This window comes from Macadamia integrifolia, chromosome 5 (assembly GCF_013358625.1).
Source record: "Macadamia integrifolia cultivar HAES 741 chromosome 5, SCU_Mint_v3, whole genome shotgun sequence".
Lineage (NCBI taxonomy): Eukaryota > Viridiplantae > Streptophyta > Magnoliopsida > Proteales > Proteaceae > Macadamia > Macadamia integrifolia.
Genome location: NC_056561.1, coordinates 14,518,206 through 14,541,125, shown reverse-complemented (window position 1 = coordinate 14,541,125; position 22,920 = coordinate 14,518,206). Strand labels below are relative to the sequence as shown.

The window sequence follows — 22,920 nt, the reverse complement described above, 5'->3', positions numbered from 1 at the left end:
CACTCAAGTTTGATACGATTTAAACCAAATATGGCACCACTGAAGATGTCGAATCCATATTCTTAGAAATCCATTAAATGAATATCAGGTTTAAGAGTGTAAACTTCCCTATCTATGATATCTACTACGGTTTAATTAGTATCACTTGGTCCCTATTTACTTAGAATTGATGTGAAAAATGATTACATTTTGGACAAGCAGGTTCCAATATGATGGAATTGCATCTCCACCAATCATGCATACCATATAGTAGACTTGGTGGTACCCAAATTTTAGTGACAAGTACGCTCCACTCTTACTTATATGAGCAAAGAAAAGTAATGAAAAACAATAAATCTTTGAATGATTTTGAATCATGAAAAATGTGAAAAAATTGCAATACAAGATGTGTCATACGAATGAAGTAGGGTCCCAAATTTAGAAATTTAGTATCTCCTTTGATATTCAATGATTCAGATTTATCTAGTTGGCATACTACATTGCAAAAATGACGATTTATGAGCTACAAACACCAACTACTCCACTAGCTAGGCATCGATTTTTCTAATTATGTATCAGGAAAAAAATACTCCCTGGTCCATGACACTTGTGCTAGTGTGGGGGCCAATGGGGGGGGGGTGATAGGCATGAACAAAGATGGGGTTGTCATTTTGCCCCTCTATGTCTGGGTTTAGTGACCATATGACTAGGGAGCATTCATTGCCCTTAAGTGTCATACCTAATATTGGTAAAACAAAGTGAAGTGAAAGTAAGATCAAACTTCACTATGTGTTGTGTATTGCATGGAAGTTACAAAAAAAAGGGGAGCATAAGATTAAGGTCTTTTTTTTTGTTTCTTTGCTTCTAACGAAACAGATCTTTAGGCCTAGTTTGAGTTCTTTACAAATTTTCCTTTTGGTTGTTCGAGTTCTCTACAAAATTTCTTTTTGTTGTTTCTTTGCTTTAAACGAAATGAATTTTTAGGCCTAGTTTGAGTTCATTGTAAATTTTCTTTTTGGTGCTTCTTTGCTTCTAATGAAATGGATCGTTAGGCCTTGTTTGAGTTCTCTACAAACATGGGATAGTATGTGGAAATTTCTATTTTTTTTACTAGTTTTTCTTTCTTTCTTGTTATTTGCTTTCTTTAAGAAATAGTAAAGCTTCCGAGTTGAGCTTTTTCCATACACACATACATATCTTCTTAATATGCTTGTAAAAAATTCAACCAAAATTGTGGAATTTTCTGAGACAGTTCATGAATCTTAATATGTGGTGGGTTTCACTTATTTTTGTAGCAATTGCTTCATACAATTAAGTGAGGCTTTCTCCATGCCTACAGTGATTGGGGGATCTACTAGCTTACACTAATCACGAGTTCATGACGTGGGAAACGATTCCCTTTGATAAAAGTTTACATGACTAAAGAGGAGAGAGAATGTCAATGCAAGTCATATAGTAAAAATGTGAGAGAACATGGGAAATGATCCCCACATTGTCAGTGTAAGAACCTTTTTCCATACAAGTAAATATCAATGTGAGAAAAATATATCATTTCTTCCACTTCATTTCCCTATAATCTAATTTTCCCATGCATTTTACCAAAATATCTTTTTTGCACTCACAGGAATGTTGAACACTTGAACGTGTCATTTACATACTTTATATATGTCTCTCGTATTGGAGAATAGACCTTTATGTAATGGTAAGGTTGTCTTTTTGTGATCAAGTGATCATGGATTCAATTTAAGAAATATGCTCTCCAAAAAGTGGGGTAAGATTACATACATTATGGTTCATCTCAACCGTCACAATGGCAGAATCTCTTCACTTGTGCGCTAGGTATACTCTGCTTTTTTTATATTTCCATATCTCGGAAACGAAACATTATCGATGTAAATCACAGTTCCTCCTTCGGAAAGCAAACGGCCTGCCCTGCAACGGTTATTGAAATTACACTGAAAAAGTCAAAAGAGTTTTCCAAGTCTTTTTCGAAAACCCAACTAACATTTCGAGCTCTTCCATCAACGATTAGCTCAGAATTCTCAATTTTTTTAATCCAAAATGGTTGCAAACTCTTCCTTGTTCCTCCCATTCTTTCTTCATTTCTGATCTTCAATCGAAGCTCTACTGTAATGGCCGTAGTTCCCATGATAGAATGCAAACAATTAGGTTAGGGTTTTGGTTCCTGCCATGGCATTGACCCATTTGACTCTGAGCCTCCCTTCCTGCTGTGGTTGTCGCAATATCGTTCACGAGGAGCAGAGAGATTCGAATTTGGGTGTTTCTGTCTCTCTTTCGGGCACCGGAAGCGCCATCTCTAGACTCCCAAATGGGTTTTTTCGCGAAGGTTTTCAGTCAAGATATAGAGGTGTTATCGGGTATGGGAGATTGAATGTGGCCGAGTTGCAGACGGTTGAGAATGACCAGATTAGGACTGGTGTTGAAATCCCTGTTACTTGCTATCAGGTTTGTGATTCATTTATTTATTTGTCCAGCTTCCTAAATTTGGTATGAATGTACTGTTTGTTAATCTTAATTTCTGCATTTTAGATTTGTTTGTGAGAAGTAGGTCACCATTGCGGATAGTTTTACAATGTCGGTTAAGCTATTGAGTTGCCAGTCAAATTACGTTTGAAAATGTGTCTTAATTTAATAATTTTCAGGGCTGCGGGGTGTTCAATGTGGGATAATCTTGATTAATATTAGATTGTTTACTCACCCTAGACCTGTGTAACTATGTGTTCAACGTAGTTCTGAATAAGTTCAGGACTTTGTAGGCTTGATGCCACCATTAGGACAATCCACCGAATTGTGATGTGGTAAATGGGGCAGTGGCTCATTGAAGACTGCTAAGGAAATATTATTGGTTTTTCCTTGGCTATGTGCACAAATCATCCTTTTTTTCAGCTTCATGTGTGGTCCATTGCATTTGTTCTCCACTCTTTATTTTGCACATTGTTTCCATGTGGATCCTGATATTGTCAGGCAGGAATGTCTTGCCCATCTGTCTGTTTTTACATTGTGTTACAAGGATAAGATCTGATTCTGATACATGGGTTGGTGACAGAGAAGGCTTTGGATGGTTTGAAAGTACATAGGTCCTCTTGTTCTTTGACCCAAAAAAGAAAAAAAAAGAAAAGAAAAGAAAAGAAATAGCAATAGACTATTTGTGGATTAATCAATCCCGCAAAGATCGATTCAATTTTGGAATGATGATCTTTTGATTTTTAATTTGTATAAAGCATATTAAACAAGTTCATGGTCAAGCTAGTAAGGTTATTTGCCCTACGCAGATTCATAAGAAAATAGTAATGATGATCTTTAAACCTCACTACGCATGATAGTAAGAAAGGTGAGATTATTTGCCCTAGGATAAGGTGGTGGATGTTAAAAGGAGATACCTTGAGATCATTTACTGATTAAGTCGTCAAACAAGGAAAATGGAACTTTTGAGGGAGACACTAATACAATGTGGAACGAGATGAGTACTTGTATTAAAAAATTTGCTAAAGATATCCTTGGAGAATCGGAAGGAAAACATCATTCCTCTAGGGGGACTTGGTGGGGGGGGGGATTGTGATGTTCAAGTAGCTGTAAGACTATAAAAGCTAGTTTTGAGAGATGGCAAAGGACTTGTGCCTTTGGGCTGTTCTCCCCCCCCCCTCCTTTTTCTTTTGGTCTAGTCCCTTTTGTGTTGACGGTGGTTTCCCCTCCTAAGAGGGCTTGCGCCTTTTTTCCCTTGTATATAATTTTTCTCTTGCTTGGTTAATGAATTTATTTATTCACCTAAAAAAAAAGGATGTAGAGGATCTACAAATGTATAAAATTTTCAGAAATGAAGCTAAAAATATTGTGGGAAAAGCAAGGGCGAAGAAGTATTAAGGTTTTTATAATAATCTGAGCACAAAGGATGGGGAAAAAACTATCTATAAGATGACTAAAATGAATGAAAGGAAGAGTAAAGATCTCAACCATGTTAGATGTATTAAAAGTGAAGATGGTAAAGAACTAATAAGGGATGAAGACATGAAAAAGAGATGGAAAATTTATTTCTACAGCCTACTAAATGGAGGCACTTCAAGTGATAGTGATGTAGATAAGTCACTTGGGTTTATTTTATTGCAAATAAGCCTTGGGTTGTGTTATGTATGTGTTGGGCCTTTGATCCCATAGGTTTTCTTTGAAATGGACCACTTTAATAGGCCTAAAATATGGGTAGAAGGTAGGAAAACGGGATTTTATTCGTTAGTTTAATTAATTGCTATTTAATTCAATAAAGGCCCATTAGGCCATTAGTTGGTTGTAAAGTCCTATATGGACTATTAGTTAGTTAGTCCTACTCGATGTTGGAGTCATAAAGTCAAGTCCTAGTCCTATTTTGAATTCCTAGTTGTAATAGGAGTGTCTAGTCCTATTAGGAAACTAACTTCTAGTTGTAGTAGGAGTGTCTAGTCCTATTGGGAAACTAGCTCCTAGTATTAGTATGATTGTAAACTTCTTCTCTATAAATAGAGAGGCATATGTACCATTATTGGACAGATTTGAATGAAAGAAAGCTTGCATTTATGAAAGAAAGTTTGCAACTAAATGCTTAGAGCAGCTGAGATAGCTGTGGGTGAGAAGCCCAGGCTGAGATAGCCACTTCCTTTATTCTCTTTCACCCTTCTCAATCCCCCATCTATTTTATTCTTTTTTTTTTTATTTGCTATAACATTCAAGAGGTATAGTTCAGATTTTGATAAAAGTCTCCAGTAATCAGAACCGATTAGCAATCCTAGTAGGAATAGGAGAGAGATCGATCTCCTCTCTTTCTCTTTTCTGTACTCTATTCAGCCAGGTCTTCAATTAGGGTATTCCAAGCCTCATAAGGGTCCCATGATCCTTACCTAGTCACTGTTGGAAGCATTCAACTGCTGTTCACGAAGGTTCTTCTCAGTTTTCTCTCTAAGGTCAGAAAATCAAGAAAGCTTGTAACTTCACAACCAGCCGTCAGAATCCTCTCTACTTTGGGAGTTTTTGTACCCTCCCTAGGGACTATTTACGCCCAAGAGTGCAACTCAATCGGACTCCTACAGCCCTGGCTGCACCTCTCTCTCTCCAGCTCTATAACAGTTACTTGTAATCTACTCCTGCATTAGATAGTGTTTTGGAAGACTGCATTACCCATCAAGACACCACTTGTCGTAGATATATACACAAAATCAGTGTGTTTGAAGTAAAAGAAGCTTTAAGCAGGATGAAAGTAGATAAATTTTATAGGGCATACGACCGGTTATGATATATGGTGTGGAATGTTGGGTAGTTAAGAAGCACCATATAGATAAACTCAATGTAGTGGAGATATGGATGTTGAGATGGATGAATGGTAAAATTAGGAAACATAAAGTAAGGCATGTTAGAGCTAGTTTGGAAGTAGCCTCAATATATGATAAACTACAAGAAAGTCATTTAAGGTGGCATGGCCATGTTCAATGGAGACGTTTGGATGCTCTAGTACGGGGAAGTGATTTGCTTCAGATTGAAGGATCTAAAAGAATTAGGGATAGACCTAAAATGACCTTAGGATAAGTGGTGAGGAAAGATATGCATAGCTTAGGTCTTGTATCAAGTATGACGTCGAATAGAGCTGATTGGAGGGCAATGATCCATGTGGCCGACCCCATTTGGTTGGGATAAGTCTGAGTTGTTGTATTAAACAAGTTCGTGGTCATGCTAGTAAGGTTTGTTACTTGAACTTGAGTGTTTTTATTAGCTGAATTTGTAGATTGGGCTGGAAAAGTAAACACAATTGTCATGATGAGAAGGATGGATTCTAGATTTTGCTTCCTTAGGACACTTACGCTGGGTGGATGGAGGGACATTGCTCCATCCAATGTGTATTTGTGGAAGAGGTATGGACCCCTTTCCTTTGGTTGTTTGGTATCTTTTGGACATTTTGCCAGGATATTCTCTTGACCTTATGTCGTTTTGGTGCTTGTTTGGGTTCTGATGAGTTATATCCATAGTTGAAAACCAGGTTTTGACTCAGTTGTCGTAAAAAAACCATAAAAGCTGGCCAAGAGTTGTGGAGATCGCCCAGGCTTAGAAATGACTGGACTGGGTCCTGGTCGGTCTGATTTTCATTGGGGCTCGGTATTTTTGACTGAGTCATTGACAGCCACTGAGTTGCATGATTCATAGTTGATTGGTCCAAGAGATGAATCTCTCTATGTGTGGCAACTCATACTCTTTGTCCTGAGAAAGAGAGGGATTCAAAGAAATATCCAGATTTAAGTTTTTGTTTACAATTTTCAGGGGAAAAAAATTATGTAACTCAAAAGGAATTTAAGAGAAGAGTGTCCAATGGAAGAGTTGAGTGTCATTTTTATGCAGATCGAACAAGTTGAGAACTGCTGCAACTCAGAGTACGAGTACATCTCGGTTGCCCTCTTCTTCTTCCCTCTCCCCTCCAGATCCTCACCCTTTTTTCGATCCTCATCGTCTCTTCCTCTGATCTCTGCTCAGCCTCGTCATGCTGCTTCCCCCAATCTCTTCTTCACTTCACCATCTTTCATCTTCTTTATCGACAGCATGTAACTCTTCTGGGCTCTCTACAAGAAGTCCAAGATAGAAAATCTGCAGAATAAATCAAAAGGGAAAGGGAGATGGAGGAGACAATGCGGCAGAGAGCTTTCACTTCATATAATGTGATAACATACTAAAATAGGTTAATCCCCCCCCCCCCCCTCCAAAAAAAAAAAAGAAGTATTAAAATAGTAGAAAAGATTCAAAAAGTGAAATCTCTTGTTCACAATTCTCACTTCTCATTAGAAAAATTAAGGCATTAGTGGTAAAAAACATGACTTGGCCGAGTCATTAAAATTTTGAGAGGACGAGTCAAGTTGGAAAACCTGACTATGGTTATATGGTGATGGACATACTGTGGAACATTTGGAAGGAGAGGAATAATAGGATGTTCCCCCCTCCCTTCCGGCCTTGGGGGGTGGGGGGGGTGGGGTCTGTTGGGAATAATCCCACATCGGCTAACTTTTGGGTTGGATACTAAAACAAAGTCATTGCAAAATTTGTGTGAAACTGTAATGTTGTGTGCCTTGTGTTGGACTTTTCCATTGTTTCATGGCATTCCTTTACGTGTGGTGATGGGAGATGCTGTGCTGTGAGAACAGGACTATCAATGGACTTCTCCCACTCCCACAGCCATTAAGCTCAATTTTGATGTAAGCAGTATGGGGTATTCCAGACCAGCTGGGATTGATGTTGGTCTCCTAGGATCATGAGGTGAATTGTATTCTCTCCTCTAAACTGATTCGTGTGGCGAGTTCTATACCAGAGGAATTTAATGTAGTTGTCACTGGCTCATGATTATCATTTGGTTTTCACATGGGAAAATGAGATTGTGTTGACATTTACTGGACTGAAGATGATGGTGTAGACATGTCTGCAAAATTTGGACCTCAACAAAATGCCAAGTGGAATATATTTTGACTTTCGAGAAAAGCTCTCTCTTCTGAAGAAATTAAGGCTTAAACAATTTAAGAAAGTGGAAGGCAATCAACCTGAATACGTTATAAGTTATAACTACTATTATACTCATACATGAAGACTATAAAAGTAACTTAGTTAGACACATGTATAAATCTCTTGCTCTTTGGTAATACAAAAGATGTAAATATAATTTTAAAATATTTAAAATTAATAAATTCCATATAATACTTCTCTGAGCCCCTCAATCCCATTTTTTTATTTTCACTGTATCAGAGATCTTGTGTATGTAGGATTCTGAGACAATCCTATACATGTATGATAGGTGCAACATGAGGTGACAATTTAAGATTTTTGCAGAAATAGTTGTGTATTGATTGGAAATGGAGAAATTTTTAGCCAATGGTGCAAATTTGTCTACCTTTCTTTGGTTTTCTTTTATTTGGTTTGCATTGATCTACTTATTCTTCGTCATTTTCAAATGATCTTGTAGATCATTGGGGTGCCTGATCAAGCTGAGAAGGACAATATTGTGAAGTCAGTGATGGATCTGAAAAGTGCTGAGATTGAAGAAGGTTACACCTTGGATGTTCTTGTATCTCGGCAGGTAAATGGAAAATTTTATATATTTCAATGTTTCATTTGAGTTTATACTTTATCCAATTTGTTTTTTGGTTCATGCCTTATGTACAAAGCTGCTTTTATATTGATATATATATATATATATATTGGTTTTCTATGTTTGGTTTGCAGGAACTTTTAATGGATGTGAGGGATAAGCTTCTTTTTGAACCAGAGTATGCTGGTAATGCAAGGGAAAAGATCCCACCCAAATCTTCACTTAGAATTCCATGGGCTTGGTTGCCTGGTGCTCTTTGTCTCCTACAAGAGGTATACCTATCTGTCTACATTGGGAATATATTTTTTCTAAAAGTTTGAGTTGTTTAGATATCATTTTTCTTTTTTATTTTTATCTATTTAACAAAAATCATTAATGAAAACCATTTTTTATCAAAACATAAAATGGTTTGGTAACTACTTGACAAAAATGATTTTTTGTGAGAAATAGTTTGGTATCTCTATATGCAAAATAGTTTTTTATGGAAATGGGTGAAGATATTCCCTTCACCCATCTTTCCTTTAACTCTCTTTCTCCACTTTGAACTAACGAAGAGGGGGCAAGGGGCTTGGATTTCTAATTACAAAGCAAATGACTACTTTACCCCTCCATATTGAGCCTTTAAGCACATGTTCATTAAAGTCCAGCGGAAAAATAACTGAAAATCATTTTTGGCCAAAACACATAAATGACTCTTGATCTCTTTTTGGTTTTTGTGTTTTACCAAATTTTTTTGAATAGAAACAAGCTTCATAAATGATACCAAATGCAACCAAAACCATTCTTGTGAACAAAAATCAAAAAGAAAAATGATACCAAAGAGGGCCTTAGACAAGTTCATTTTTGTATACTTTAGAGGAATTGTTTTCATAAAGTTGGCTTTGGTATCTGCCTAACTTGACTCATGGTCAGGCAGCCTCAGTTTGACATGTTAAAAACTCCTACTTCTTCACATTGGGTATTGACACATCTGGGTTCTATTCCAGGTTGGAGAAGAAAAGTTGGTTCTAGAAATAGGCCGAGCAGCACTTCAACATCCAGATGCTAAACCATATATTCATGATTTTCTTCTGTCTATGGCACTAGCCGAGGTGAGATAAATCAGAAAAGATCAGGGATTGCACTAATTTTTTTCTTGCAATCTTGTTATGCTCCCCTTTCTTATAATAGGTACTTTCTTGAAGTGTGCAATTGCTAAGATTGGTTTTGAGAAAAACAAAGTATCACAAGGATTTGAAGCCCTTGCTCGTGCTCAGTACTTACTCAGGAGCAAAATTTCTTTGGGGAAGATGCCACTGTTATCTCAGGTAATAACCCTTATTTTTGTTTCTGCCTCCAATCTATGCTTCTCTGCACCTTTCCACTGGGAATAATTTACCAGTGATGTGCAGATGGCACACACTCTAAGGTGGCATTTAGATTGTTCTCTGTGGAAATATCCTGTCCATGGCTGCACAGTGGTGATGATGTTGATTTAATCATCTGACCTGTTTCATTCTTTTGGTTCAAAAAAATTTCAGTCTGATGGTTAGGATCATTATCATCTTCAGTTTGCTTTAAAGATTCACTGGATAGGATGCAATTGTTTGGTCCACACACTACTTATTTGTTGGCCATGGGATTTAGATAGAAGAATCTTTGGAGGAGCTTGCACCTGCTTGCACATTGGAGTTACTAGGCATGCCTCACACACCTGAAAATGCAGAACGCAGACGGGGTGCAATTGCAGCCTTGCGTGAATTGCTCAGGCAGGGCCTTGATGTGGAGACAGCCTGTCGAGTCCAAGATTGGCCTTGCTTCTTGAGCCAGTCTCTGAACAAGCTTATGGCTACAGAAATAGTAGATCTTCTTCCATGGGACAACATAGCTGCTATTCGCAAGAACAGGAAATCACTTGAGTCACAGAATCAACGGGTTGTAGTTGATTTTAGTTGCTTTTACATGGCCATGATAGCTCATATTGCTGTGGGTTTTTCAAGCAAACAAATAGAGCTGGTATTCTTTCACATGCCTGGACTTGATGTTGGCTTGTTTCTTAATATTTGTAATGAATTTCTCCAAAGTTTTTCAAAGATATAGCAATGTCAGTTGCAGCCTTTAATAAAATAAAGTTTTTTTTTTTTAATTTATTTTTTATTTATTGCAATATAGTGGACGTCTAAGTGGAAACTCTCAACCTTTTTAAAATAAATCATGATGATGGTGTATAAAATTTCAACAGATTGACATTTGTAATATAAAGTCAATTAGGTTTGCAGAACTTTAAGCTTAAAACACAGTTTTATAGTTTTATTTATTTATTTGTTATTATTATTATTATTATTATTTTTTGTAGAAGATACTTTCCTAAATATATCAGAAGAACAAGAAGTGTAGCTAAAAAGGAAAAACTCGAGTTTTTCATTTCCCATATTATTCATGAGATAACATTTGTTACTGAGATGTCCTTACTAATGTATGTTATTCATATTGTTGCCATTTAGATCAACAAAGCAAAGACCATCTGTGAGTGTTTAGTAGCATCAGAAGGTATTGATTTGAAATTTGAGGAAGCGCTTTGTTCTTTCCTTCTTGGGCAGGTATGGTGCTCTCTCTCTCTCTCTCTCCTCTTTTTCTTTTCCTATTTGTCTTGCATTCTATTCTTTTTTGTATTAGAATATTTAGAAATTAAATATTGATATACAGGGAGACGAGGCGGAGGCTATTGAAAGGCTCCAGCAGCTTGAGATTAATTCAGGTCCTACTTCACAAAATTTTCTTCTGGGAAAAGACATCAAAGATGGTTCCAGTGTGAACCCCTCATTGGTATGTTGGTTATAACTTCCCAAATCATGGGATATTGGAATCTTGAAATATGTTGATTTAGTGCTATTCCCAAACAGGGAATAACGCTAAAACAGCGCCTACGACAGGGACTTTTTGGTCCCTGTCATCTTTATTTGTCCTTTTTTGGTCTTTTCCCTTGTGAGGGGCTGTAATGTCTCTTTTTGTGACCTAATGCTATATATCCTTATGAGAACCTAAGATTACATTCACATTGAATTAATCTTAGGTTGCTCTCTATTCTTGAGACTACCTTTGGTTACTTCATCTTCTTCCTCTCTCCTTCTCTTTTTCTTTTCATTCTTGTTTCTGGTTTTCTGGTTTAGCTACAGCTTCTGAGATTGTAACATGGTATCAGAGCTGCTGTAGTTAAATTAATTGAGTTCCGAAGACAAGAAATCTGCTGGTTACGATCTCGAGGTTCTTCTTCTATGTGCGCAGCCACTTATTCTGCAACTACTATTATCTATTCTCTAATGGAGTGATTTCTGCTTTGTCAAGATCTACCTTACCTTTACTGTTGGAGTAAGTGGCTGATTGCTTGATGATTTGAAGCTGCCACCTCCCCTTTCTTTATTTTACCCTACCTATATGATGGCAGCCAGGTTTGAAGCTGCTTTTCTTGATTGATTGATCTATTTTATCTTGCCTATATGAGTTGTTTGATGCATATAGTTGCTTGCTTGTTGGTGATATATTCTATTGATGCCTACATGGTCATATCTGAATTGTGGTAAGGAATGTTGGATTGATTGCTAAGTTTTCAGATCTGAATTGCTTTACTACCTATCTGGATACGTTCATCCTATTGCTTGCTAGCTACGCTATTTGATTGTCATGGCTGGGATTGTGCCTGTTACTACTTCTACTATTTCTTCTACTATTGCTTCTTCTGCATTGGATAATATCAATGTCCAGATCACCTCTATCAAGCTCAAAGGGAGCTCGAACTATCTTCTTTGGGCTCAGTCTGTTAAGGTGTATTTGTTAGCTAAAGGCAAACTGAGCTATACCACTTCTGAGGCTTCTTTGCCTGATGATGCTAAGTATGGCAATTGGATGGAAGAGAATGCCTTAATTTTGATCTGGTTGTGGAACAATATGGAACCAGATGTTGCTGCCAATTTTATGTTCCATTCTACAGCCAAGGGTATGGGATGATCTGAAAGAAACATACTCCCAAGAGAAGAACATGACACAGATCTATAACATATATGAGAAGCTTTTTCAGTTTCGTCAATCTGACAAATCCCTCTCTGAGTATTACAGTGCCTTTAAGGGGATGATGGAAGCTTAATGTCTTCCAACCCCTGACTACTGATATTGAGAAGTTGAAGGCTCCGTGGAATGAGTTCTTTGTTTCCAAATTTTTGGCTAGACTGAATAGTGATCTGAAGGCAGTAAAGGGCCATCTACTTGCTGATGATACGGTCCCTACTTTGAATGATGCTTTCTCATGTCTACAGCATATCACCTCCTCATCCAAATCTGATCAGCCTTCCAGAGATAATTCTACACTATTTGCTAACCGTGGCCGTGGGCGCGGTTGCGGAGGATGTGGTCCTATGGGTCGAGGTTTTAGTGGACAGTCCTCGGATCGCACTGATTGCCGGTGTACTTACTATGGGAAACCTAAACACACTGTAGAGACGTGCTGGGCCAAGCATGGCAAGCCAAAATTGACAACTCAGTTAGCTAATCATACAGTGTCTGATGATGGTACCGATACTGTATCCCCTGCGACTACTACTCCTACACCTGCTTCAGGAGATTCTTCTACTAGTATGCGCGATGACATCAACCAGTTACTCCGGCGCTTGCACTCTCTTGAGGCTTCTTCTAATACATCCATGGTGCCTCCACTTCCACTGCTACCCTTGCGCATACAGGTACATCAACCTTTCTTTCCACTACATCTACCCCCTGGATCATTGATTCAAGTGCTTCCGCTCACATGACTGGTAAGTCATCACTTTTTCAGACCTTCTTATCCAGTACTAGTTCTATATCTATCATTCTTGCTAATGGTACATCCACCCCTGTCCTTGGACATGGTACTATTTCTCCTACTTCATTGCACCTATCGTCCATATTACATATACCTCAATTTCCATTAAGTTTTCTTTCTGTGAGTTAATTAACTAGATCTCTCACTTGCTCAGTAAATTTTTTCCCTCTTATTGTATTTTTCAGGATCTTCACTCGAGGAAGACAATTGATGGAGGGTGTGAAAAGGATGGATTGTATTACCTCAACAGTGGTTGTCTTCCCACTTCTGTTGCTGCTACTGCTGTTGGGGATGTCTCTCCATTCCAATGGCACTGCTGTCTAGGACACTTGGCCTTACCTAGACTACAGCTTTTGTTTCCCAGTTTTCTACATATTTCTACATTAGAGTGTGAGGCTTGTGAGTTGGGTAAACACCATCAGGTGTCTTTTCCATATCGATCAGTGTCTCATAGTCCGTCGTTTTCTTTAGTTCATTCTGATATATGGGGTCCTTGCAGAGTTAGTAATAGGTTTGGTTTTCGCTATTTTGTTACATTTGTAGATGATCATTCTTGCCTCACATGACTTTACATGTTAAAGGACAGATCTGATTTTCTATCTGTGTTCAAAAAATTCTATAATGAAATAAAAACTCAGTTTGGTATTTCCATTAAGATTTTTCGTTCTGAGAATGCTTTGGAATATACTCAAAATGATATTTCTAACTTTTTTGATACCCATGGCATGGTTCATCAAACTAGTTGCGTATATACCCAACAGCAAAATGGGGTTGTTGAGCACAAGAACTGGCACCTCCAAGAGGTAGCTTGGGCTATTATGATACATATGCATGTTCCTAAGCAGTTTTGGAATGGAGTTTTAATTGCATTTCATTTGATTAATCACATGCCTTCTTCTGTTCTTTCGAATAGGTCTCCATTTTCTATCTTATACCCTAATCTACCTAGTTTTCCTCTTCCTCCCCGGGTTTTTGGGTGTGTATGCTTTGTTCATAATCTTCACATGCATGTGGATAAATTATATCCACGGGCTATTAAATGTATTTTTTTGGGCTACTCTCGTACCCAAAAAGGATACAAGTGCTATGATCCTGTCGCTCACTGGAACTTTATTAGTGCCAATTTGACCTTTTTTGTAGGTACTTCGTTCTTTTCTGAACAGGTGTCTCAGCCTACTGAGGAGTGGTCATTTACCTCTCCTCCTCCCATTCCATCCCTTATACCGCTTCCTGACACCCTTAGTCCCAGTGCACCTGTTCCACCTCCTCTATAGGTTTATCGGCGCTGGTTGAGGGTTGGACAGTCCCGTGGCGAGGTTATTGATCCAGCTACTACACCCTCTCCATCGCTCCCTTCCTCTAGTGAAGTTCATCCTTCTGATCCATCTGATGACTTACCAATTGCTAATAGGAAAGGTATACGTTCTTGCACTAAAAAATCCTTGGTTGTTTACCCTATTGATAAGTTTATGTCTATCTCTCACCTTCCACCATCTGTTTATGGCCTTGCTTTATCTCTTTCTACTACTTGTGTTCCCCGTACTCATTCTGAGGCTCTTCATACCCCTGGATGGAAGGGTGCCATAGATGTGGAAATGGGTGCTCTCTTAAGTCGTGGTACCTGGAGTCTGGTAGATTTACCTCTTAGTAAGGACCTGGTGAAATTTCGCTGGGTATATACTGTTAAGTATCACTCTGATGGATTTGTTGAGCGGTTGGAGACTCGTCTAGTGGCCAAGGGTTACACTTCGACTTATGGTGTTGATTACTTTGAGACTTTCTCCCCGGTTGCTAGACTTGACTCTGTTCTTGTTTTTATCTCTCTTGCTGTCAACTTTGATTGGCCTTTATTTCAGTTGGACATCAAAAACGTCTTCTTGTATGGTGATCTACAGGAGGAAGTTTATATTGAGCAATCTCCCGGGTATGTTGCTCAGGGGGTGAATAAAGGTCCGGTGTGTCGCTTACACAAAGCGATCTATAGGCTCAAACAATCTCCTCGGGCATGGTTTGATAGTTCAGTGCTACCATAGTTACTTGTAGATTTTCTTAGTGTTACTCTGATCACTCTGTTTGTTCGCCATAGGGGTGACAGGTTGGTTGTGTTGGTAGTGTATGTTGATGATATCATTCTGACTGGCAATGATGAAACAAGAATTGCTGAAGTGAAAAGACACCTCCAGCATCATTTTCAGACAAAGGATCTAGGCCAACTTCATTATTTCCTTGGCATAGAGGTAATCCGAAGCAAGAAAGGGATCAATCTATCCCAAAGGAAGTATGTAGTGGACCTCCTATCTGATACTGGGATGCTTGCATCCGAGCCGGTTGATATTCCTATGGATCCTCACCAAAAGTTTGGTGTTGATGATGGTGAACCTCTTCAGGATATACATCAGTACAGATGTCTAATTGGAAAGCTAATTTACCTTACTGTGACTCGTTCTGATATCTCCTATGCTATTGGAGTTCTCAGTCAGTTCATGCAGTATTCTCAGAAGGCTCATTGGGACGTTGTTGTTCGTGTTCTCCACTACCTAAAGAGGGCCTTTGGCAAAGGGCTAGCGTATAGTCTTAATGGACATATAGATCTTGTTGGCTACTCTGATGCTGATTGGGCTGGTTCTGCTAGTGATCGGAGATCTACCACTGGATATTATACCTTTGTTGGAGGTAATTTGGTCACGTGGCGTAGCAAGAAATAGACCACTATTGCCCGATCTAGTGCAGAGGCAGAATACAGAGCTATGGCTCATACTACAGCTGAATTGATGTGGTTACGTTCGTTACTCTTGGAATTGGGATTTCCAGTAACCAAACCTATGCAGATGCATTGTGACAACCAAGCTTCCGTGTATAGTGCTAGCAATCCGGTCTTCCATGAGAGGACCAAACATATAGAGGTGGACAGCCACTTTGTTCGTGATGCTGTTCTAAAGAAACTGATTGAGACTCCGTTTGTGTTATCAAAGAATCAGTTGGCTGATATGTTCACTAAGTCCTTATTTACTCCTAGCTTCCGCAGTAGTTGTACCAAGCAGAGCATGGGAGATTTATATGCTCCAGCTTGAGGGGTAGTGTTGATTTAGTGCTATTCCCAAACAGGGAATAGTGCTAAAACAACACCTACGACAGGGACTTTTTGGTCCCTGTCATATTTGTTTGTCCTTTTTTGGTCTTTTCCCCTTGTAAGTGAGGGGCTGTAATGTCTCTTTTTGTGACCTAATGCTATATATCCTTATGAGAACCTAAGATTACATTCACATTGAATTAATCTTAGGTTGCTCTCTATTCTTGAGACTACCTTTGGTTACTTCATCTTCTTTCTCTCTCCTTCTCTTTTCTCTCTTTCTTTTCATTCTTGTTTCTGGTTTAGCTACAGCTTCTGAGATTGTAACAAAATATATGTGCTCTGTCTCAGATGCATTTGGTACAAGTTTTTCTATCTATTGCAGGAAAGTTCTTGCTAAGCTCTGCAATATTGGTCCCAAGGTTCAACAGTTTGGTTCCAACTGGGATAAAAATCGCCAAAATGTACCACCAAAATGGCCGAAATGGCTGAAATGGAAGCTAAATATACCCTAAAATGGTCAAAATATCCCCTTGAAATGGCACCAAAATATGATCCATTGAAAAGGACTTCTCAATTCGCATACCATATCGTTTCAACCAATGTCGAGACCGAAATGGTTGCTGAAATTTCAACATTTCGGTTGAAATTTTGAACCATGATTGGTCCTATATTCATCCCCATAGAATTTCAGACTTTCCATTCTATCACGTTAGTGTCTCCATTTGTTGCTTCCAGAGGCATAAATGTTTACTTTGGACTTTTGGTAACTATTTTCCGTTTACATACTTTAGCAGCATAAAATATTAAATCTTAGAAAGCAATAGAAAATGTGAAGTATATGTTGCTGCATTTCCATGGATTATACGTGCTTCTGCCTTGCTTTAAGTGTGACTTACTGCATGATTAATTGTACAGGTCATCAATCAGTGACAGCTCCCTCTGCTAGCCATACTTTATCAGATCAATTAAAAGATCTGCACCATTTGAATAATAAACTTTTTTGGCCCGATGTTGTCGTGTTCCTTATTTCTTCTGTACCCCTCCAGTGCCTGACTTACCAAAGTGAATGATTATGTGGCAAGGATTTTTCATCTGGTGATAATCCTGGTTGTAAGGTACCCCATTGATAAAAACCAAACTTCTCACTGATTCGATTAGGGTCCTGGTCTGTAGTTGTCCTTATTTCTTCCGTACCCCTTCAGTGCCTGGCTTACCAAAAGTGAAGGATTATGTGGCAAGGATTTTCCATTTGGTGATAATCCTGGTTGTTAAGTACCCCATTGATAAAACCAAACTTGTCATTGATTTGATTAGGGTTTTGTCTGTAGTTGTCCTGTCTTAAACTTGGGCACATTGGTTATATGCAACCTATTTCTAGAGCACTACAAACACAAACAAGTGAAGGACACCAAAAGGTATCCATTAAAAACTGAGGAGGAAAAAAGAGAGGCATAAGTGCTTATTCTCACTTTCCTCTACATCGTAGAGATACTGGGGTTCATATTGGTGCTCCAACTCTACCCGTGTCTCTCAAAACTAGAAGAAAAAGGAAAGAAAAAAAAAATTTAACTACTTCCTTATTTGAAAAAGGCCATAAAGAAGGTGATGTCAGTTCCACTCATCAGTTCTGAGGTGCCTCCAAGGGGCTAGATTTCTTCTTAATGTAAAACTGACTGCAATTTTAACATTCTATATTTTCCTTAAGTTTGATATCTTCTTATGCCAGACGGCCTACTGAAATTGACCAGGAAATATGGCTAAAGGATGCTGTGCTTGGTCTGTTTCCAGATACGCGAGACTGCTCTCCTTCTTTGGTGAGATCTTCAATGGTGGATCAGAAACGAAACAAGAAACTTTTACAGGAAACTATATTTTGATTTACATATGCATCATCTTTGCAGGTCAACTTTTTTGGTGGTGAAAAGAAGGCACTTGGGACAAGCAAACACTGTAAAGGAACTCGCCAAAATATGCTTAGTGGATGTCGTAGACCAACTTTTGTTGCACCTGATCCCGTAACTGCTGGAAAACCTCTTCAACATTTGAACTATAGTCGACACCTGGGTCTGGCAGTAAAGCAACTGGCTCCAACTAACACTGAGAGCTCGTTAATGGGAAGCAAGACTGCTAGTGAAGGCAGTACTGGATCTGTTCAACTGAAGAGAAACCTGGGATCACATCATAAGAAAGTTTCAGAAAGCTGGTGGGCCTCAGGCAATGTGGTTGCAAGAATCATGTTGTCTACGATATTAGGATGCTTTGTATTTGCAACCTTCAAAGTGTTGGGAATGCAGTTTGGGCATTTCAGAAGTGGGTCTAGGTTGAACTCCAATAAACCAAAGATGCACATAAATTCCCTTGCTTGGACCGTAAATCCTTCTCTGGATCATGCAGGTCCTGCCTGTATTGATGGGAGTAATATTGGCGGAAGACTTGGAAAGCTGTTCTTGATGTTTAGGAATCAGTTCAAGTATCCCTTTGGTGGGGGAACCTTTCAGAGTTCATGGCCTGCTGATGAACTTTGTCTCTTAAATAAGGCACAAAACAAGAAACCAATGCCCATTGAAGAAGCTGAAACCCTAGTTAAACAATGGCAAGCGTTCAAAGCTCAAGCTCTTGGGCCAAGCCATTGTATTCTGAGCCTCTCTGAGATCCTTGCGGAATCAATGCTCTCTCAGGTGAATGTACAAAAAATTATTATGAATTTAATTCTTCCCCCACTTTTTTCTTTCCCCGTTTTCTGGGTGTCCTCTTTTTCAGTGAGATGTTTTTCCTCACTGAGGACCTTGTTGATTTAGTGCTTATTCAGGTAAACAAAAAAAATAATCTTGGTGATTGTAAATCTTCACCCATCCATTAGAATTCTCTCCCTCCTTTTTTGCCCCTAATTTTCATTGAAGTGCTCAGACCATGCAGCCGTTAGATACCACTCAAGCGAGTGGGCCAACTATCTGGTATCAGCCTTCATTTTCTACTGGCACTGCATCTTCTGTGATAAGAATCATCTTAATGGGATTCATTGTGAATTGATGTTGTGAAAGCTGAAAACATGGTCCTGATGAGGCACGTGCATGTGTCCGTGATGTAAACCCTTATTCCAACTATATGGGATTGGTTAAAGGAGTCCTGCTTCATCATTCCAATCTGTGTTGCCTCTGTGCATACATGTGACAACATGAATGGTCATGTGATGTTTGTTCTATCCAATTTTAAATGGTATGGTGATTCTATGTGCATGTATGATGTGCAGTGGCAGGATTTGGCTGATGCGGCAAAATCTAGTTCTTGTTATTGGAGATTTGTTCTGCTGCATTTGTCTATCTTGAGGGCTGACATTTTTCTGGATGGGACTGGTGGGGAGATCGCAGAAATTGAGGCTCTCCTTGAAGAAGCAGCGGAGCTTGTTGATGAATATCAGGCAAAGAACCCAAATTATTACAGGTGAATTTTATAAAAATAGATTCTATTAACCCTGCAGTAGTAAGGGGAATAGGTTTTCTAAGTTGGAAACTTAAAAGCCTTCATTACATGGGTCACTTATTATGATTCATGTGGATGGCTGCTGTGGTCATTCCAACTGTTTTGGGATCCATTTGACTGATAAAGGTCAAGTTTGGTGTACCAAGTGTCTAAGTCAAGTTTGGTGTACCAACACAATGGTATGCCCCACCATGTTCTGGACTTTTCCTCCTCGACTATTACCTGTCCAACTAGAGCATAAAGTGGGGGAGGTTAGATCTGATATCTGCTCCTAATCCATATACTCCTGTTTTGAATCATAATATCAGACAATCTAATAATCGGTTTCGGTTAGGCAAGTCGAGTCTTTGTCAGATTATCTGGATCCAGACTTGGCAATGTCCCTATATAGTATAAAAGTAAACAAAGATTAGCCTTAAATTTCCAAATCCTACCAATACCAAATTCATTTTAAGATACATTAGGGTTTTGGATTGATTTTTTGAAGTTTTATTCTGCCACATTGTGAGCTCCTTTTGTGTTGATACTACTGTTATACCACAGAGTAGAATGTGGGCCATTTCTCCACAAAATCTGAGCACCTAGCTAAGCTGCCACATGGCAGATTGCAAACCTACATAGAGAATCCATCCTCTAGTAATAATGATGATGATAAGGAAGCTATTCTTGGGTTTCTTTGCCATGTGGCTGTCTGGTTGGCTTCTAAACCATGGAAATGTCCACATTTCAGCTGCATCTGTCAAGTCTCTGCCAAATTGGATTTAGCCATGTATCTGAATAAAGCATAGTTGTTACGGCGTCTAGGCTACCCAATGCATCAAGGTGACACCAACTAGGCACATAGGTGTTGCCTAACAATTATGGAATAAAGGTATCACGGTGGAGATGCACCACTAAATTTGACATATGACCTATATAGTGAATATCTTATATACCAACTGGTTAGAACCACAAATTCAGTCCCCGACGTGGTAGAAATAGCTGCTAGACATGGGATCTTGACGTTGCCCTTCCCTAACAGTTTGAGCTTTTAGGTGCAATGGCAGTGAACAGTAGCTAAGTGTAAGCATGTACAGAATATATAATTCTTCTGAGTATAAGTAGCTGTGCAACATGTGCAAAAACATACAGAATAGGATGAATGCCTATTTCAGCCAAAAAGTTCAAATTTCTCAGATATTACTCTGATTGGATCCGTGGTCCTATGCAGTGAAGCCAGAGAATTTCTGAGGGTTCCCTTGCAACGAAGACAAAGTTCACAAAACCTTGTGATGCACATTATTCCCCCTTTGTTTGTTAGTCTCCCTATGAAAGTGCAGTCATTTGAGGAACTAAGGCCATGACATTGATGGCTATTTTTGTCCTTAACTATCTTCAAAGTTGAATCAGTTGTTTAAATTAGTAATAAGGAGTCCCATTTCCTGAAGAATAAGGATCATACACTTCTATTAGTCTTTGGCACGTGTCTGAGGTGGGTCCAGCATTTGGATGTTGTTCTTGAGGGAGGTTCATTCCCTATTTGTTACATTAACTACATATAGCTCGAGCAAGCAGTGCTTTGGTTATTTGACAGTATGAAACTGTCCAGTTTATTTTGTTTAATGGTTTGTTTGCAGCAAATACAAAATTCATTATGCTTTAAGAAGACAATGCGATGGCTCATGGAAATTCTGTAGATGCCACGTCCAAACTACAAGATGATTCACGCTAATCATGAAGATGGCTGTCAAGCTGCAGATTTAGTTCCCTCTGCTCCCTTTATTTACTATCATTATGTTTTATTGTGAATACTTGGGGGCATGGAACTTTGGTGTCTAAGGGTAAGTGAGTGTTTCTGTTTCACCTTGGAACTGTGTATATGATGGAACACTATTTATTTATTTATTTTTTGATATGTAGGGCCCCAAGGAGAGTTGAACACTAGTTATTGTTCTCTGTGGCATTATTTTTCTTTGCATCCTGGTTAAATTTTCTCATTCCAGGGTTAAATCTTGTTTTTGTTGGAGGTTCTTATCATCAGGCGGTGTTTTTGAGCAAAGTTTCTAAAGAAAACTTAGAAATGTGAACCTACCTTGGATGGGATTACCTACATTTCTTTGATTATGATGAACAAATCACAGGTCCTATATGGATGGAGAAGGAGAAAAGTCCATCTAGCTCCCTTGCAGGCCTAGACATGCCATAACGGAGTTTTCCTTTGAAAGATGGGAATATGCTTTCTAACATTTGTTCATACAAGAAAGATGAGTGTTTGTGCTTGGTTTTTTCGGAGTAAGCTTACTTCAGAATATCGCATAATAGTTTGACAGTTAAAAGGAAAAAGATGCCTGTGCCATACTGTTTCTCCTTTCTTCACAAACTGAAAGGCTCATGAACATCCATCTCACATTTTTCCAGGAAAGCTAGTTATGTAGCCACCAGAAGCCCCTTCACCTTGGCATCCTCTGCAGTTTCTGCTGAAATAGCTGCCCTTTTGCCGCAATACAGGTTCCTGTTGCATCATGGATCAGAACAGAGACAACAGATTGCAGAGGAGGATAGCTGCATGCTGCATCACTGTTTAGCTGGGGCCATTCGTAACATTCATTTTAGAATCTATGCCATATGTTGGGGATGACAATCTTGAATTCTTGATTATTATTCTTTACTAAGGTTTGATTAACCACACTTTTGAGTGTTGATAATTTTCCAGATCTCTGGTTTGGTATCTAGGAATTTTAATTTATTTCCAGCGGACTAGGTTTCCTGTTTTGGGTCCAAAAAAACAATTCCTGTCATTGATCAAGACTCCCAGTTTCACCCGAAGAGGAAGAAAGGTTCCCATTGTGCTGTTGCTCCAGATCATTCTCCAACTGAAGAGGAGACATAATCTGTGCAGAGGGTGGACATCCTTCATCTCATTCCCCACCTCCCCCACCCCCCTTATTAAATTGGGATTATATATTTTTCTGCATTCATTGTGATATCTAGTATGAGAATTGTGTTCATACTACCTTCTGAATTGTTCACTCGTGTAGGTTTGTTCCTCCATTTCCACTGAATTCGGAATCTGATAAGCAGTCTGAAGTTGGAGATGATTCAGAGCTTATAATTTGGAAGTTCATTTGGAGAAAAACCAGGTTCTGATGTTGTTCTTTACAGCACTAATCCATAACTGGGCAGAATCAATGTTCCAACAAAAGGAGCTAAATTCCGAATACAAAAGTGAGGACAAAACTGAAACAGGTGAAATGCTCTTTAAGAAAAGGGTTGATGAGAGGAGAGCTAATATGAGTAGAAATTGTAGCTCCCAGCATCTTAAATACACGCTCACCATTCCAGTAATGGGGAACCTTTGGATTTCTACATTATACCATACTTGGCATGCAACTTTAAGTGCCCAAAGCATGGAGTGAGAGTGAGAGTGAGAAGTGGGAAGCTAAACGAGTTACAGCGCCAAATCTAGAACATTCATAA

At 38.8% G+C, this 22,920-nt stretch overlaps 2 protein-coding genes across 8 annotated transcripts; both read left to right on the top strand.

The window, feature by feature from the left end:
* Window positions 1–1,752: 1,752 nt before the first annotated feature.
* On the top strand, window positions 1,753–22,197 carry LOC122079199 (plastid division protein CDP1, chloroplastic). 7 transcript variants are annotated; one of them, XR_006140351.1, is made up of 13 exons: window positions 1,756–2,445; window positions 7,955–8,068; window positions 8,215–8,352; window positions 9,067–9,171; window positions 9,265–9,387; window positions 9,707–10,075; window positions 10,564–10,659; window positions 10,766–10,885; window positions 17,733–17,798; window positions 17,886–18,662; window positions 19,235–19,425; window positions 21,081–21,284; window positions 21,862–22,197. XR_006140351.1 is itself a non-coding variant. In XM_042645464.1 (12 exons), exons 1-12 carry the CDS (start codon window positions 2,170–2,172, stop codon window positions 20,805–20,807), a joined length of 2,508 nt encoding a protein of 835 aa, XP_042501398.1. In that variant the 5' UTR covers window positions 1,753–2,169; the 3' UTR covers window positions 20,808–21,057. The 7 variants fall into 7 exon arrangements, 2 of the variants coding, with proteins under 2 accessions (XP_042501398.1, XP_042501400.1); XR_006140348.1 differs by having other exon boundaries at window positions 21,585–22,197; XR_006140350.1 differs by having other exon boundaries at window positions 21,485–22,197.
* Window positions 11,441–13,560, top strand: LOC122079200. Its single transcript, XM_042645467.1, has 2 exons — window positions 11,441–12,792; window positions 13,097–13,560. The coding sequence occupies exons 1-2, from the start codon at window positions 12,469–12,471 to the stop codon at window positions 13,475–13,477; spliced, it is 705 nt and encodes a 234-aa protein (XP_042501401.1). The 5' UTR covers window positions 11,441–12,468; the 3' UTR covers window positions 13,478–13,560.
* Window positions 22,198–22,920: the final 723 nt, after the last annotated feature.